Raw genomic sequence first — 19435 nt, 5'->3', positions numbered from 1 at the left:
TGCAATGAACAAAGCCTCACAAAACAAACTTCAATTTTCTAATACCATTATTTCTAGGACAAGAGGCAATGGCAGCAAAGCATCAGACTGCATGACAATGCAAATCAATGAGTACATACAACACTTGTGACATACTTACTACTCACCATACTGCTGACCAGTTTTAACCCACCAGAATGGGTTTTATTCCTTTTTCTTGTGATGAAACCCAGAGCTTCATGCATGCTAAGCCACATCCCAAGCCCACCTGGACATTTTCTGACTTAAAGAAATTTTTTTTTTTTTTTTTTTTTTTTTTGGTTTTTCAAGGTAGGGTCTGACTCTGGTCCAGGCTGACCTGGAATTAACTCTGTCATCTCAGGGTGGCCTTGAACTCATGGCAATCCTCCTACCTCTGCCTCCTGAGTGCTGGGATTAAAGGCGTGCGCCACCACGCCCGGCCTGACTTAAAGAAATTTTAATGCTAAGTATAGTGAAGCACATCCATAGTCTACTTGGAAGGTAGAAACAGGGGTTCAAGGCCACCACAATAATATAGTGAGTTTGAGGCTACCCAGAGCCTCAAACAATGTGAGACACTTTTTTTTTCCTCGTGGTACATCCAGCTGACCTGGAATTCACTATGTAGTCTCAGGGTACCTCCCGGAGTGCTGGGATTAAAGGCATGCACCACCATACCCAGCTTTTGAGACACTCTTAAATAAACAAACATTGGCAACTCTAATATTTATGTATTTTAAAAAAACAGTTGAGTAAAACATGCATGCCACAATGGTTTCCCACTCTTTCCTATACTAAATTTAGTAGCTTCAATGAAAAAAATATAGGTAGAAAACTGAAACTTAAACTAATTAAACTGCTTAATTTCAGAAAGGTCCTTTAAAACCTAGCTCCCCTAGATCAACTAATCTTCCTTTGTTGTGAACCATACTAATAGCTTCTCTCCTGGATGTGAGCATCAATAGATGCTGCTACACCATGCCACTCTTATGGTCACTGCCTGCAACACTCACCAAATACAACTTCTTCCACTCCATCTAAACCGATATTCAACTTCAGTAACAGCAGACTTTACTCCTGTAAGAGTTAACTCAGTCTTCCTCATGGACAGAAGACATCACTCACCCACCCAGCTTTCTGCCTACCTTGCTTCCTTCCCTAAAGCCAAACTGTAGCAGAATCCCCTCGTCTATTTCCACCCCCAAAGATCCCTTCCCTGATTCAACAATTTACACCCTCTGTCCTTTAGACCTCCAAAATCTTTCTTCAGCTTTCACTATAGTACCTAATATGCCCAAGGCATAATTATAATTAAAAAAAAAAAAAAAACACCTCCCTCTCCATCTATCCCCTTCTGTTTATTTCATAGTATAAGTGATGTAGTTAGTGCACGCACAGCTTCAGGTTCACTGAGATGAACTTCCAGACCAGGCACAGTTATGGAGGAAGGGATATTTATTGAAGCCTAAAGATCCAGGGGAAGTTCAATAATGGCAGAAGAAGCTGGCCTACTTTCACAGGACCAAGCAGAGAGAGAGTACAAGCCAAAAAGGCCAAAAGCCACAGCATACTCCAGGAACTCCAGCTAAGCACACTTTGCATATCTTTAGATTGAAATCTGAAACCCACTATCACACCTTAAGATACACCCAGTGACACTGCCTCCAGCCAGGTGGCTGCAGATGCAAACTACAATTAATGAACTGAATATATTGGGGGCCATCTATTCAAACTACCACAATCACCAGTCTCGCCTATTCTTTTCCCATTTCTCTGATATATTTCATTCTCCATTCTCACTTAGACTTTTTTCTTTATTTATTGGCTAACTCTTGCTCACCCTTGCTTTATGTTCCCCATAGTAGCTTATTTCTTTAGGGTTTCCAATCAACTCTCAGTTCTGTCCAAAGGACATATCCAGTTCTGTTCCTATACACTTTTTAAAACTTTATTTTGGGAGCTGGAGAGATAGCTTAGCAGTTAAGGCTCTTTCCTACGAAGCCTAAGGACCCATTTTCGACTCTTGCATGAGCAAGACGCATAAAGTGATACAAGCACACAAGGTCTTACATGTGTACAAGGTGGTGCACACATCTGAAATTCAACTGCAGTGACTGGAGGCCATGGTGCACCAATTTTCTCCCCCCCCCATAAAAAAAGGCCAGTCTGTTGGGCTTGCCTCAAAATATACATACATACATACATGCATACATACATACATATGCCAGGTATGGTAGTGCATGCCTTCAATTCCAGCACTCAGGAGGTAGAGGTAGGAGGATCACTTTGAGTTTCAGGCCAGCCTGAGTCTATATAGTGAATTCCAGGTCAGCCTGGGCTAGAGCCAAGACCCTACCTTGGCGGACCCCCTCAAATATTTATTTTGTGTGTATGCTGGCAGTGTGATATGGCACATGCCATAGTGTACATGGGAGGACAACACTGAGGTGAGCTCCACCTTCTTTGAGACTATCTTTAGTCACTGCAAGTAGACTGCTAGACTACTGCAAATAATTTATTTTATTTATTTTAAAGAGAGACAGACAGACAAGACACTGGTCATGTCAGAGCCTTCTGGCCACTGCAAATGAATTCCAGATACATGCATCACCTTGTGCATCTGGCTTTACATGGGTACTGGGGAATCAAACCTGGGTCCTTAGGTTTAGCAGGCAAGTGCCTTAACCGCTAAGCCATCTCTTTAGCTCTTTTTAAACTTTTTATTGACATCCTCCATACATAGCCTCAACCTTTGAGTGCTAGAATTATAAGCATGCACCACCATGTCTGGCTGTTTCTCTACTTCTATTTCCAGCTTTGGCATAAGGACCATCTATTGTGGCCTATACCAGATACCTGGGAATAATGGCACTTGCATCTCCATTTAAGACACACACTGGGCAATCAAATCAAGTTCCTAAAAATAATTGTTGCTACTTCTACCACCTTGGTTCAGGCCCTCATTAGTACTACAATAGCAGAAGCCTCCTATATATCAACATGCCCCTTCTGAACCATTTTCCACAATACAACCAAAGACATCTTCTTAAACTAGGCATGGTGACTTATGCCCATAATCCCAGCATATGGAAGGTTGAAGCAAGAAGACTGCTATGAGGTTTGAGGCCAGCCTGGCTATAGTGTAAGATCCAGTCTTCCCTCAGTACCTCTCCACCCCCTGCAGACACAATAAACATTTTCTAAGGCATAAATGACTCCATGACTTCCACCAGAAGACTCTTCAGAAGGCCCACATTCTTGCACATGACACATCAGGCTTTTCAAGACTGTCAACAGCCTGTTCTGACAGCTGCTTATTTCTCTAGCTTTACTTGAAGTCACCTGCTATCTTACGCACTGTTATACCATAGGGGAGAAAAACAATATTAACAGGCCTTTTATTTTCTTGCCATGGTTTCTTCCTGCCTCTGAGATTCTGCACAGAGGTTTCCTCTACCTAGGAGGTCCTGCCTAACTTCACCTATCTGATTCCCAGTGTTCCTCAGGACCAAGCTTGGATAGGCCTTCCTCTAGAAGGCTTTTCTTGACTATCATTCTTACCCCCACAATTTAAAAGTACTCATGAGTACCCTCACATCTTCGTTTCTGAAATAATGATCCTGAATTGTAATTATATTGCTGGTTCATTTTTTCACCTTTACCAGCTAAAGGCTTAGGACTATAACACTCATTATTCTCAATGTACAAGCTCAGTAGCTAGCACATTCATATCTGTTAAAAATGAAAACCTAAGGGGTTAGAGAGATGGCTTAATGGTTAAGGCACTTGCCTGCAAAACCTAACAACCCAAGTCCAATTCCCCAGTGCCCAATTAAAGCCAGATACAAAAGGTGGCACATGCATCTGGAGTTAGTCTGCAGTGACAAAAGGCCCTGCATGTGCATTTTCTCTGTTTCCCTTATATCTCTCTCTGCTTACAAATAAATAAGTAAAACAAAATAAAATATAATGAAAACCTGAGGGGCTAGGAAGACGGCTCAGCAGTTAAAGGTACTTGCTTGCAAAGCCTGTCAGCCTACGTTCAATTCCCCATCATTCACATGAAGCTGGATACAAAGTGGCACATGCATGACATATGTGGAACCCCCCAACCTAAATAAATTAATTGAAAAAATAAAAGTATGACTTAGACTAGTCAATATGACACAGACAGACAGACTGATTACTTCAAGGGAATGGGGTGAAGGGGAACTATGAGGTACTGTTTAATGGCAGAGAGTTCCAGTTTTACAAGATAGTTATACAGTGCTGGAGAAATGGCTTAGTAGTTAAGGTGCTCACCTGCAAAGCCTAACGACCCGAGTTTGATTCCCCAGTACCTATGTAAAGCCAGATGCACAAAGTGGTAAATGCATCTGGAGTTCATTTGCAGTGATTAGAGGCCCTGGTGCACCCATTCTGTCTGTCTGTCTCTCTCTCTCTCTCCTTGCAAATAAATAAATACTCTTAAAATTTTTTTTTTAAATCAGCTATACAGATGGAAGATACATAACATACAAATAACATTATAAATAGATCTAATTTGCCTGAACTTGCTTAATATGGTTAATATGGCACATCATTATGTGTACTTAGTATAATAAAAATTATTTTAAAATGAGTATTTGATATATTTTTATAATTAAATATTGCCCTCCTCTGGTCAAGCATATGATTACACCAAGAATATGCATGAAACCAATTTTCTTAAAAAATTAAGTAAAGCTAAACCATACTTAATCTAACTTAACATAATGCTATATATATCACTATACTAGTCATTTAAAACAAGAGATATCGGTTAACTTAGCCTCAAAAAGTCAATGTCAAAAGGAACTTAATATGGAAAGTAACCTTTTCAATAAATGTGCAACCTTACTCAAAAAAATATAAAAACTACCATTTGGACTGCTTTCAAATGATTTGATCATTTTGAAGTACTGACTTTTTTTTTTTTTTTTTAATTTTCAAGGTAGGGTCTCACTCTAGCTCAAGCTGACCTGGAATTCACTCTGTACACTCAGGGTGGCCTCAAACTCCCAGCAATTCTCCTACCTCTGCCTCCCGAGTACTGGGATTAAAGGCGTGCACCACCATGTCCCGCTTGACATTTTCAGTTTTAAAAACTCCTTATAGAAAAAGCATTTCAGGGCTGGACAGATGGCTCAGCAGTTAAAGGTGCAAGTTCCAAAGTATTTTATAAAATACAACTTAATTGGCCTACTTTTACAATGATGTCCACATGTGCCATACAAAGCATAAATTAACACACAGAAACTTTTCAGGGCTTATAAATTTGCTCAGTGGTTAAAGGCACTTTTTTGCAAAGCCTGGTAGCCCAGGTTCAATTCCCCAGGGCCCACATAAAGCCAGATCCACAGTAGCACATGCATCTGGAGTTCGTTTGTGGTGGCATGAGGCCCTGATGTGCCCAATTTTTTCTCTTTATGCTTACAAATAAATCAATATATTTAGAAAGAATATCCCCCCCCCCTTTTTTTGGTTTTTCAAGGTAGGGTCTTGCTCTAGTCCAGGCTGGCCTGGAATTTACTATGTAGTGTCAGGATGGCCTCAAACTCACAGCGATCCTACTACCCCGCCTCCCAAGTACTGAGATTAAAGGTGTGCACCACCACGCCCAGCTAAGAATATTCTTAATGCTAAAATGTTTTTGGGAAACTTACCAATGTCATAAGCCATGAAATCTGAGGAGAAGCATTTGGCACCATGGCTCATGGATGTGTCATTGTGTGTATTTCCTCCAAACACCAGCATGGTTCCACTCACAATCACAGCTGTATGCAAGTAACGGAAAAATCGGCTGTCCTTAAGAATGGTCCTTTTGAGTTTATTTAAAAATAATAAACACAAGGTTAGTTTTTAAAGAATACTTATCTATATGCTATGTAAACATAACCATTTTATAACTTCAGATCCAACTGTACAAATATTTCCAGACTTTTACCTATGCATAAATAAAATTTTCAACAAATATGTAAAATCCCTGAAAGTTATCTTTTTTTGTTTGTTTGTTTTTGGTACTGTAGATAGGGTCTCACTCTAGTCCAGGCTGACCTATGCAGTCTCAGGCTGGCCTCAAACTCACAGTGAATTCTCTTACCTCTGCCTCACAAGTGCTGTAATTAAAGGCGTGTTTCACCACATCCAGCAGAGAGGAAAAAAGAGAGAAGGAAGATTGGCGCACCAGGGTCTCTAGGCCCTGCAAACGAACTACAGATGTGTACACCACTCTGTGCATCTTGCTTGACATAGGTACTGGGGAAATGAACTCTGTTCACTAAGTTTTCTTTTCGTTGTTTTTTTTGTTGTTGTTGTTTGTTTCTCATTGTGCATCTGGCTTTACATTTGTCCTGGGGGAATTGAACTTGGGCCATCAGGTTTTGCAAACAAATGCCTTTAACTGCTGAGCAATCGCTCTGTACTCATTTTTTAACCTTGTCTTGAAGACCAAACTGTCATTTAGGGGGTGAATTACAGGTGTCATCCTGTTAACCCATCAAACAGGATGTTCTCATACCTAATTGATAGAGCTTTCTTCACTATGAACTGTAGCTCAGCCTATAAAATGTGTGCTAATTTTAGCAAATTTAAATCAAATTTCAGTTATGAAATGAGTAATCATAACACAGTGGTTTAGTTTCCTTATTTTTGTATTTCTTTACAAATTAGAGACCATGCCACGAATATGATTTTAAACTGTGTCAAAAAAATCATCATTCTTTGTGGCTATATAATACTGCCCTTGTGCAATTGGAAGTGTTGGTTTCTAGCTTTTGTCTTATTAATAAAGGTTTGTACAATAAGCTTCCGATTTTGTTTCATATAATTTTTGCTGAGAAACAAGAATTATGGAGCCATACAATATAAACATTTTAATGCTTTTAATATATTTGTTCAAAATTCTTACTGGTTTTAGGCTGGAAAATGGCTCACTGGGTAAAGTACTTTCTTGTAAAACTTAAGCTGGTTGTGGTGGTGCACATCTTTAATCCCAGCCCTCAGGAGGCAGAGGTAGGAGGATCGCCCATGAGTTCCAGGCCACCCTGACACTACATAGTTAATTCCAGATCAGCCCGGATCAAAGTGAGACCCTACCTTGAAAGCACACACACATAAAAAGGCCAGTCTGTTGGGCTTGCCCCCCACACCAAAAAAAATTTTAAGTGGGTACATGTTGACTAAGAGTATAGTTTAGCGTATGCAAGGTTTTAGGTTTGAGCCCTAGTACACCAAAGGACAAGAAAAAGGATTTAAGTATATGAAAAAATCAGTTATATGCTTTATTCCTTGGGATTCTGAGTAGATAAAATTTTATAGCAGTTCAGTGAGTAAGAACTGAAAATCAGTCCAAAAATGCCACGCATTTTCTAACTATCCCAGCTACACAAAACATCTACAGCCAAATAAAGTTCAACTTCATTACCATGTGTTTATTATTTGTTTTTACTTCTTTTAGTACAATGCTAAACAGAATGATTTCTCAGACCCGAAAACCAAAACAGCACAATATTGCCCACCAATTGCCTCTGTTTACACCTTAAAATGAAAACTCAAAGCAAAGCACCTACCACATCTGGGTTTCTACATCGTATCTGTAAAGGTCATCTGCAAGCCGGTATTTATTAGCACTGAAAGCCTTGTAGCCACCATGAACATACAGGGCCTTAGTCTTGTTATCATAAACACTACTGTGGCCATAGCCCCCCTGTACAAGAGCCCCATGGGTATGTAATATATTCCATGTGTTTTTATCTGGAAAGGGAAAGAAAAACAGTTAAAAGGCAAATGCTGCACATTCCGCTTTTCTGAAGTTTAAAGTGTAAATCACTTAGGGAAAAAGAAGGAAGCTCAGGATATAATTTAATTTGCTTATTTAGGGTTATTTCTTTCTGTTTTTTTGTTTGTTTGTTTTTGTTTTTGTTTTGAGGTAGGTCTCTTTCTAGCCCAGGCTGACCTGGAACTCTTTCTCTAACCCAGGCTGGCCTTGAATTCACAGTGATCATGCCACCACAACTGGCTATTTACTTATTTATTTTATCTTTGTGTATCTGTGCGTGAGTGCAGGTCTGTGCTTGCTATTCTCCTTGTTGGACACAGGGTCTCTTTGTTGCTCACTGCTGCATATGCCAGGTTAGCTGGTGCACAAGCTTTTGCAATTCTCCCATCCTGCTGTAGGAAGGCTAGGATTAGATACTTGCTACTACCAGCTTCACATGGGTTCTGGGGATACAAACTCTGGTCACCACACTTGTACAGCTAGGGTTTTCATCAACTTATCCATCTCCCTGACAGACCCATAATCCCAGCAACTAGAGAGGCTGAGTCAGAAGAAACCAAAGTTCAATTATAGCCTAGGCAACTTAGTGAAATGCTGTCTTAAAAAAAAGCCAGGCATGGTGATACACGCCTTTAATCCCAGTACTTGAGAGGCAGAGGTAGGAGGGTCAAAATGAGTTCGAGGCCACTCTGAGACTACATAGTGAATTCCAGGTCAGCCTGGACTAGAGTGAAACCCTACCTCGAAAAATAACAACAACAAAAAATCTCGGCATATAGTTCAGTGGGAGAGGCAGAGAGCCTATCATGAATGAGCAAGGGTCTGGTTTCAATCCCTACTACCACTGCAAAAAAGTAAAATAATAAAAGAAACTTTTAAAAACATCTAAAACTTGTAACAAAGCCTGTGGCCAAACTCAAATCTGTTAAATTTTCTGATTTACAAATATGCCATCTAAGAAAAGAGTTTCCTGAAATGTAAAAGGTTCAGATTTCTGCCAGGCATGGTGGCGCACACCTTTAATACCAGCACTCGGGAGGCAGAGGTAGGTGGATCTCCATGAGTTCAAGGCCACCCTGAGACTATATAGTTAATTCTAGGTCAGCCTGGACCAGAGAGACACTACCTCAAAAAAAAAAAAAAAATCAGATTTCTATGAAACATTTCTCTATGATTCTGTCAAATACTCTCAGATATACTTCATACACTACTTTCTCAAAATGTAAATTACAGATAATACTCCTATACTGACATAATGAAAGTTAATCATAGGAAAGAATGTATATAAGGACACATTCTTTTTAATCAATCTCTAAAAGACTGTCTAAAATTGTTTTTTTTTTAATCACAGTACATGTTGTTTCAAACTATTTTATTGATTTTAAAGACCAAAACATATAGTGCCATCTTTGGCTCCTTAGGAATTGATAATAGCAAATATATGTTATACAGGGGCATCAATAACCTGAAATTCAGCAGTAATAGATTGACACTAATGGTACTTCAAGATAAAGCACTATATCAAGATTAGTTTGAATCTGGTTTAAACTGTCATAATAAAGGGTAGAAGTTTGAAATCTGTTATTTAAATGTGCCCACTGGAAAAAATACATACATACCCAAGTCATATTCCTGCACACTGCTTATATATCCATAGAGTGGGCAATGCCCAAAGATGACCAGCATGACCACTCTGCCAGTTTTGAGAGTAACAATGTGTGCTGAGTGCCCAACCACTGCATACTGCTCTTTTGCTTTAGGGATTAACAACACCCATGATTCATTATGAATATGAAATACTCTCAACTCATTGGTCACATTCCCTGTTGAATCAATTTTTCCTCCATACATGTAGATTTTATCCTAGGGGAAAGATGTAAACAGGATTTTAAGAACTATTAAAGGTTCAAATCTGAGAACAGAAAATAATCATTCAAAACATCAATATTATTCTTAGCCAAAGAAATATTAGTAAAATGTACCTTTCAGTGAATTATTAGAAAAAAGAACAAAATGAAATAAGATAAATCACATTCTGTAGTTCTAAAACATCACTTTTCTTGGAGTTCCTCATAAGATGTATGACAGAGTAAAATGACTTGGAAAAACAGCTGCTTCACTACCACATATGTATAAAAATAAATGATTATTTAATCACATTACATGTTGGCTGCTCTTGCCTAAACTTGTTAATGGGCTTAAAAGCTAATTTATACTTTTCAATTGATGTGTATATATGTGTGCTCACGTATGTGTAGGCCAAAGGAAAACCAAGGAAATGCCATCTACCTCCTATTTCCAGAGCTCAGTAATTAGGATAGGTTTACTAGCCAGAGGGCCTCAAGAATGTTCTTGCCTCCACCTGCACAGTGTTGGGAATATGGACACATGTCACCACACCCAGCATTTTCATGGGTTCTGGGGATCAAATGTGGATCCTCATGCTTGCACGGCAAGCACTTTGCCAACATAGCTATTTCCTCAGCCCTAATCTATACTTTATGTTGGTTTTGAAGTAGGGGTTCACTCTAGTAAGGCTGACCTGGAATTCACTGTGTAGTCTTAGGGTGGCCCCAAACTCACAGTAATCTTCCTAACTCTGCCACCCAAATGCTGGGATTAAAGGCATGTGCCACCACACCCAGGTACTAATCTATACTTTTTAAAAATTATTTTATTTATTTGCAAGAACAGAGAGAGAATGAATGAATGAATGAATGAATGAATGAATGAATGGGTGTGCCAGAGTCTATAGCCATGGCAAACAAACTCCAGGTGCATGCACCACTTTGTGCATTTGGCTTTATGCAGGTACTGAGGAATCAAACCTGGGGCACTAGGCATTGCAAACAAGTGCCTTAACCACTTCTGCAGCCATTTCTGCAGCCCCCTAATCTATACTTTAAAAAAACTTTTAAAAAATTTATTTGCACACACATGCATGCATGTGTGTTTGAGCATGCCAGTGTCTCCACTACAAATGAACTTGACACATGCACCACTCAAGTCTAGGGAATTGAACCTGGGCCAGCAGGTTTTGCAAGCAAGTACCTTTAACCACTGAGCCTCTCCCCTGGCCCTAACCTATACTATTTAATCTACATTTTAAATCATTTTAAAAATATTATATTTCTTTATTTGTGTGTATGTGTGTACATGCACATAATGGTGTGCATGAAGGCTTTTTGCTGCAAATACACTCCAGATATATGTACCTCGTTTGGTCTAGCTTTACAGGAGTAATGGGGAATCAAGCCTGAACCTGCAGGTTTTGCAAGCAAGCACATTTAACCTCCCAGCCATCCCCCAACCCCTTAAACAATTTGTAACCAATTTGAATCCTATAAAATATGGGTTTAAAAAAATACAACTTCAGCTAGAGAAATGGTTTAGTGGTTAAGACACTTGCCTACAAAGCCTAAAAACCTAAGTTTGATTCCCCAGTAGCCACATAAGCCAGATACATGTGGTGGTATATGCATCTGGAGTTTGTTTCCAGTGGCTGAAGGCCCTGATGTGCCAATTTTCTCCCCCCCCCCATAAATGAGAAAAAAAAATTCAATGGTACAACTTCAATTTTCATTTACAACTTAGCCAATTATATATTTGCATTCCAACAAATAGAAAGCGAACACTGTACCACACAATATTAAGCCCATTAACATTTCATAATGGGATAGTGCAGTAGGGCATGAGCCCCATCCCTCTCTGAGGACTATTGCCAGTTAATGGATCTGGGAGAGTGGGAGACATTTTCTTCAGTGGCACAGACATAAGTATGTTGCATGTGCTCTCATAAATAATCCTCCACCCCCATGCTCATGCAAGCAAACTGAATTAATCTCAGTGAGTCACACAAACAAGGCTAAATAAAAAGGCAAAGAAAATAGAAGAGGGACTAGCTGAGAAGAAGAAGGAAGACGGAAAGAAGAAGGAGATGGGGAAGGGGTACACAAGAAGGAAATGAAAGGGGATATGATCAAAATATATTACATACATGTATAAAAATTGTCTAAGTTTTTTTTTTTTTTTTTCAGCCTGGTGTGGTGGCATACACCTTTAATCCCAGCACTCAGGAGTCTGGGGTGGGAGGATCACAAGTTCAAGGTCAACCTGGGGACACAGAGTAAGTTCTGGGCTGGCCTTGGTTATAGTGAGTGCCTACCTCAAAAACACTTTTGTAACAACAACAACAAAAAAATTTTAAACCCAACACTGAATAACACAACACACAATATACCAGAGAGCTGAATTTCATGCCTGGCACAGGATATATCTTACCTTATATAATGCCAAAGAATGACCATATCTAACAACCACATTGTTCACAGAATGGTTTAGTGGAAGCCATTCTCTAGAAACCAGGTCATACCTACAAAAACAAACAGATCCTATTTTCATCCAAGTGGCAAAACAGAACATTGTATATTCTTCGGATATAATACAGGCTGGAGACTCTCATTAAGTATACCATGGACACCAGGGCCACTGGGCAAGTGAAAACCCAGAAAGGAGAGATGGACTACACAGCCCTGCAGTAAGAATTCCAGGCCATCAGAGGTAGGAGGATCACTGTGAAGTTCAAGGCCAGTTTGAGACTATGTAGTAAATCTCAGGTCAGCCTGAGCCAGAGTGAGACCCTTCCTCAAAAAAAGAAGAAGTTGTACCTTTAATCCCAACACTTAGGAGAGGTGGAAGGATCACCATGAGTTCCAGGCCACCCTGACATAACACAGTGAATTCCAGGTCAGCCTGGGCCATAGTGAAGCCTACCTTGCTGAAACCTGGCCCCCTCCCTCTAAAAAAATAGAATTCCAGATAAGCCTGGATTAGAACAAGATATTACCTCAAAAAACTGAAAAAACAAAACAAAACAAAAAAATAAATAAAGGCTGGAGAGATGGCTCAGCATCTAAAGCATTTGCTTGCAAAGCCTGACAACCTGAGTCGACTCCCCAGGACCCATAAAAAACCATATGCACAAAATGGCACATGCAACCGGAGCTTGCTTGCAGTGGCTACAGGCCCTGGTACACCCATTCTCTCTTTCTGCCAACATGGTGGCGCACGCCTTTAATCCCAGCACTCAGAAGGCATAGATAAGAGGAGTGCTATAAGTTCAAGGAGATCCTGAGACTAAATCGTGAATTCCAGGTTGCCTGGGCTAAAGCAAGACCCTACCTTAAATAACCAAAAACAAGTATTCATTTCTTTAGAATAGAAAAGGTGTATCAGGAGGAAACCAATTTTATTTTTTCCTTGTTAAGTATTTCTTTTCTGTAAGTTTACCCAGAAAAATCTAAGTTTTAAAAATTATGACAATTATTATTTATTATATGCGTCTAGGGAGATGGCTCCATAGGGAAGAATCCTTGTTACATAGGCATGAGGACCTCAGTTCAATCCTCAATACCCACATATAAAGTCATACATGCCTGTAACCCCAAGAGGTGAAGGGGACAAAGACAGGAGGATCTCTGGGGCTCGCTTATCAGCCAGTCTGACTAAAAAACAGCTACTCTAGGTTCAGTGAGACACCCTGTCTCAAGAAGATAAAAAGCAACACATAAACACCTAATGTTTTCCTCTGGCCTCTGCACATACGAACACATAGGACATTTGTGTATGCACCCACACATGCATATATCACACAAGCACATCACACATACTATACATACAACCAAAAATAAATAAATAAATAAAACACTACTATATACATAATAGAATAGTTTTATCATTGAGCATTGTAGATTACACCTGCTATCATAGCATTCAGGTTAGAAGTCTGTTTTGAATACCAGGCCAACCTGCACTACATTGTAAAACCCTGTCTCAATCCCCCCCCCCCCCCCACTTACCACAAAAATAAAGTTTTCTTGGGAAACAAATGTTCATCAATTTATAAATTATAGCTTGTACAAGTAATCAAATAATTATACAGAATAAAAAACAAATACTTGGGAAAGATCTCAACATAAATCTCAATACAGTAAGAAGCAAGATGCAGAATATTGCTTTTAATATTTTTATTTATTATTTAATTATAAGTAGAGGGGGAGAGAATGGGCACACCAGGGCTTCTTGTCACTGCAAATGTACTCCAGATGTATGTGCCACTTCACAATCTGGCTTTAATGTGCATATCAGAAAATTGAACCTGGGCTATCAGGCTTTGCAAGCAAGGATCTTTAACCACTGAGCCATCTTTCCAGCCCTAAAATATGCTTTTATAAAAAACTAAAAATAGTATCTGAAGATATAGCTCAGTAGTAGAGGATGCCTAGCATGTGCAAGGACCTGGGTTTGATATCCAGATCCACATGGTAGAAGATAGATGATGGACACACAGATACAGAGAGACAGACACATACATGGATTTTTAAGTTATTAGTGATACCACACTTTTAGATATATATTTAACGAATAAAGAAATGTCTGCAATGAACTAGCAGGGACATCAGGATCCTGGTTATCTCTGTGATGTTGGAAGACCATCTAATAGTCTACATTTGCATTAGCAATGTTTCATGTCTCATCTGGGAAGCAAATAAATTGGGATTCTTTTTTTTTTTTAAATGACTGCAAGAGCAAGAGTGAGAGAAAGAGAATTGGCACACCAGGGCCTCCAGCCATAGTAACTGAACTCCAGATGTGTGTGCCACTTTGTGCACATGTGTGTTTATTAGCTTTATTAAATTATTTTACCTAATTAACTAAAATTACTCAATGATGCTTCAAGATTTTACAGTTTAATTACTAGCTTTCTGCTTTCAAAGTTGAAACCATTAACACATTTCCAATCCTATATCTTCTGTTTTTTACTATGTAGTTTCTATGCTGACCATGTTCACAAAATTCACAATCCATTCCATAACTGTAATTCTATAGTAATTTACAACTGAATCTGGAGTGTGTGGGGGGGGGGGGGTGTTTCAAGGTAGGGCCTCCCTCTAGCCCAGGCTGACCTGGGATTCACTATGTAGCCTCAGGCTGGCCTCAAAGTCAAGGCACTCCTCCTACCTCTGCCTCCCAAGTGCTTAGATTAAAGATATGTACCACCATGCCCAGCTTTGAATCTATGTTTAAACTAAAACAACTTCATCAGTTCTTTTCTACCACAAATTTAGTTCTTCAATTCCTGACAGGATGGATTTTGCTGTGACTTTTTTTGTTTTTGAAAGACTTACTATATACTCCAGGTTTGACCTTGAATTTGTGATCCACCTACCTTAGCCTTCTAAGTGCTGGGATTATAGGTATATATCACCATGTGTAGTTCAAGTGATATGTTTAAAGGTAGCTTTCATCTGCACTCTTTTCCAGAATTCTCCCATATTGAAGACACTTGCATATTAGCACAACATCTTGGCTAGATAAATTATTTGTGGCCTTGCAGGTGCTACTCACTTGAAAGTTCTATGAAAAGCCACCTTGATTTCTCTGAGGAATTTTCAATCACTCCCATTTACAATTCAACCAATTTATGGATATGAAAAATGCCGTATTGAGGTACAATCTTTTTAAACAATGGATCAGCCTCTTTAATTCATATAGTACGCTAGATGTGTCTGTATCCAATGACATGGAAAAAACTGCTGAAAAGTATTGTTTAAATTCATATAGTACACTAGATATGTCTTTATCCAATGACATGGAAAAAACTGTATTGAAAGTATCGTAGCACTCTAGCAATGGTTCGTGTTTCCTGAACACTTGCAAAGTTTTCAACCACACATCTATTACCTTATATATCTAAGGTTGAGAGAGGGGACAGAAACAGAGGAAGTACAATGTTCACATCCATATTTCTTTCATTTGGCTTGGGGGTTTTCAACCTGTATTTTAATGGATTTTTCTCCTCAATCTGTCATCCCTAAAGTTTGCCAGACAGTTGGGTGCTGGTAGTTCTCCAGATTCTAGTTAAGGTGAATGCCCAAAAGATACTTGTACAACAAGCTGGCTCTCCCCCCTCCCCTACAACACAGGGAAACAAATTGTGGTGGTTTGATTGTGTCTGCCATGAACTTAGGTGTTCTGGCTGTTAGGTTCCCAGCTGATGGAGATTTGGGAATTACGCCTCCTGGAGGTGGTGTATTATTGAGGGTGGGCTTATGGGTGTTACAGCCGTTTCCCCTTGCCAGTGTTTGGCACACTCTCCGGTTCCTGTTGCCCACCTTATGTGGGCCACGGGGTGCTGTACACCCTCTGTTCATGCCTTCATTTTCCCCTGCCATTGTGGAGGTTCTCCTCAAGCCCATAAGCCAAAGTAAGCCTCTTTATCCCACAAGCTGCTCTTGGTTGGGTGATTTCTACCAGCAATGTGAGCCTGACTACAACACAAATATAAGACAAGGGACTGGAGATATAGCTTAGTGGTTAAGCGCTTACCTGTGAAGCCTAAGGACCCCAGTTCGAGGCTCGATTCCCCAATACCCATGTAAGCCAGATACACAAGGTGGTGCATACATCTGGAGTTTGTTTGCAGTGGCTGGAGGCTCTGATGTGCTCATTCTCATTCATTTTCTATCTATCTATCTATCTATCTATCTATCTATCTATCTATCTATCTATCTATCTATCTCCTCCTCCCTTCCTCCCTCCCTCTTTCTTTCTGTTGCTCTCAAATAAGTAATAATAAACAAAAGTTTTTAAAATAAAAAATATGTATAAGACAAGAACAAATATTAATGAAATATAAATTTCAAGGATCAAATGAACTCCCTTTCAGAATATTAAGCAATCAGTTCTAAGACCTGGACAACTATAAAGGCAAAGAAACCTCAGGAATTCAGAAACAGGTGTCTTCCATAAAACTAAAGTCCTCTCCCTAAAAAGCTTCTCCATGATGGCTGGCAACCTAATGACCATTATGCCACAGGGTACATGCTCTACCCTCCACGGTGGCCTGGCAACTCAATGACAACATCTCACCTCCCTAAAGACCAGGAGAATAGACATGACCCAGCCAGCAGGAAGTACAGAAATACTGAGGTTTCCCAAACAGTAATTTGTCTTTTATGTTAAAAGTTCAAGCATTTATCCAGCTGTGGTGGCACATGCCTTTAATCCCAGCACTTGGGAGGCAGAGGTAGGAAGATCGCTGAGAGTTCAAGGCCACCCTGAGACTACATAGTGAATTCCAGGTCAGCCTGGGCTACAGCAAGACCCTATCTTGAAACACCAAAAAAATTTCAAGAATTTGATAAAAATCAGGTTTTCTCATTGTAAAACTATAAAATTTTCCTGAAACACCTTGTGCTACATTAAACCACTTACTCTATTTGTTAGGTTCTTTGGGAAGAATTTTGCAAATATACACTGGTAGATTTTCACATATTTTTACCTTTCTCTAAATTGTAATCTTTTCCTCTGTACTTTTTGGAATTGAGATCAATCTATCATTCAGTTTCTAGACTCTGCTCAAGCTAATTTATTTCTTTAGGTCTATTATCTCCTATTTAATCACATTACCATCTTCTTATCTTACAACTTTTTGTTGAATTTAATTCTCATTAAGTTGATCTACAGAACAAAGAAGTAATCTCCCCGAAGTTTTTTTTTTTTTTAATATGATGGACTCTTGTTAGATTGTCATTTTTCCTCTTTTCTCTAAAAAACAAAAAAAAATTGTATCAGCTTCTGTGACTTTTCTTGTTGCTCAAATTATGGGTGACATCTTAGTTCTATTTCCACTGCATGTAGACAACTTGATTGGATTATCATCCTAGCTTACCATGAGGGCTGGTACTTTGTGTTCTATCTGCTTTTCTGAAATCTGAGAAAATATTCAGACCTCACTGTTTGGGTGTGTCCTCTGTTAAAATAAAATACCTACAGTCTCCTACCCTTGGAGACCTTAAATGTCTTATGCGAATGTACACACCTAAATACAAAGTCCTGATTCCAGGACAGAGCAGCCATTTTGTGAAATTTCCCACTTTTCATCCTTCTCAGCAGTGTTTCTCTTCTGCAATTTAACAAGTTAACTGGGTGGGGGGGAAAAAAAAAGCCATCAATGAGGTCTCGCCCAGCTGTGGATCTTGTGTGCTCCACCACTCACCTGCCAAGGAATTTGTGTCCACCGGTGCATTGTGGCATGACTGTAATGGGGATAACTAAACACTTTCTGATTGGATTTGAGGCCTGCGCCACAGGAGGGAATTCATTTCTGATGGTAAACCTGGTAAAAAGTCTGTGGGTAAGAGATCTTAGGCCCTGGGAGGAACGTTCTATTGTTCTTAAGATAAACAGCAGGTTGTCAAACTGCCTTCTAAATATTTATACTCATTTCCAAAGATGAGTGCTGCTCTTGGCCTCAACTACATAAGTTTCTTCTTGCAGTGGACAGGGTTTAATGCAGAGACATAGTTGGCAAGTGCTGAGAAATAGCTGCCTATTGTGTGCTTAGCACTGGGGACATCTGTATCCCCCTCCAGGACTCAAGAAACATCATGAAAGGGGGTGGTAAGAATGTGAGAGCCAGAGAATGGGGGAGAGTGCTGTGGGATGCTGTCTTCTGGACATGACAGGGCCATCAAATTCATGAACCCATAGCATCTGTGGTTTCTTGTATGCGACTGAACCTATTAACATTCCATCATGGATAGGGATGGATCATGAGACTCCACCCCTCCCAGAGGGGCTGTTGGCAGTTAATGTTTCCTGAAGAAGGAAGAGTCATGTTCTTCAAAAATGTACTTACAGCCACTGGTAAATTGCTCAAGCCCCAGTAAATAACCACCTGTTTATGTGCCTGCAAGTAACCCAAGTTTAACTCATTGGATCACCAAAAACAAAACAGTAAGTAGAAAAAGGATTAGCTGTGACAAAAGAGGGTAGAGGAGTGAGAGGGGGACAAAGAGTGTAAGGGGGGAGGGGCGGGCGTGGTAGCACTCGCCTTTAATCCCAGCATTCGGGAGGCAGAGATAGGAGGATTGCTGTGAGTTCAAGGCCACCCTGAGACTCCATAGTAAATTCCAGGTCAGCCTGGGCTAGAGTGAGACCCTACCTCGAAAAACCAAAAAAGAAAAAAGAAAAATCAAAAACAAACAAATAAATGAATGGATAAATCAAAATAAAATATTTTTAAAAAAAGAGTATAAGGGGAGGGGTGCTGGAGAGATGGCTTAGCAGTTAAGGCACTTGCCTGCGAAGCCAAAGGATTCAGGTTCAATTCCTCAGTACCTATGTAAGCCAGATGCACAAGGGGGTGCACACTTCTGGAGTTTGTCTGCAGTGGCTAGAGACCCTGGCACACCCATTTTCTCTCCATCTCCTCTCAATCTGCTTACAAATAAATAAAAATTTTAAATAAATTTAAAGAATGTACTTGGGGTTGAGTATGTACAAAATTATAAAACATAAAATTGAGAAAATAAAACAGATGTAGCTCCTTTATAATCTTCATTTTTCCAGCCAAAAAATTAGCATGAGTAAGTGATATAGTTTGAATGTAAAATATCTTCTCTGTAAGTTCATGTGTTTGAACTCTTGGTCCCCAGTTGGTGGCGCTGTTGGGAAAGGTTATGGAACCACTAGGAGGCGGAGCCTTGCAGGAAGTTCTTCATTAGAAGGGGAGAGGGTTGAGGTTTTATAGCTTATCCCCACTTCCTGTTTATTCTCTGCTTCCTGACTGAA

General features: G+C 39.7%; 1 protein-coding gene across 1 annotated transcript in view; it reads right to left on the bottom strand.

The window, feature by feature from the left end:
* The window catches only part of Atrn (attractin), a 183912-nt gene that overhangs the window by 101087 nt on the left and 63390 nt on the right, over positions 1-19435 (bottom strand). Inside the window, exons 7-10 of the mRNA XM_004661478.2 lie at positions 12080-12170; positions 9418-9661; positions 7590-7773; positions 5685-5839 (exon numbers count right to left, since the gene is read on the bottom strand). Coding sequence (XP_004661535.1) covers positions 5685-5839; positions 7590-7773; positions 9418-9661; positions 12080-12170 — 674 coding nt within the window. The remainder of the gene's footprint in view (positions 1-5684; positions 5840-7589; positions 7774-9417; positions 9662-12079; positions 12171-19435) is intronic.

This window comes from Jaculus jaculus, chromosome 8, assembly GCF_020740685.1.
Source record: "Jaculus jaculus isolate mJacJac1 chromosome 8, mJacJac1.mat.Y.cur, whole genome shotgun sequence".
NCBI classification, from domain to species: Eukaryota; Metazoa; Chordata; class Mammalia; order Rodentia; family Dipodidae; genus Jaculus; species Jaculus jaculus.
Note: the sequence above shows the minus strand (reverse complement) of the source record. Positions and strands in the feature narration are given on the sequence as shown.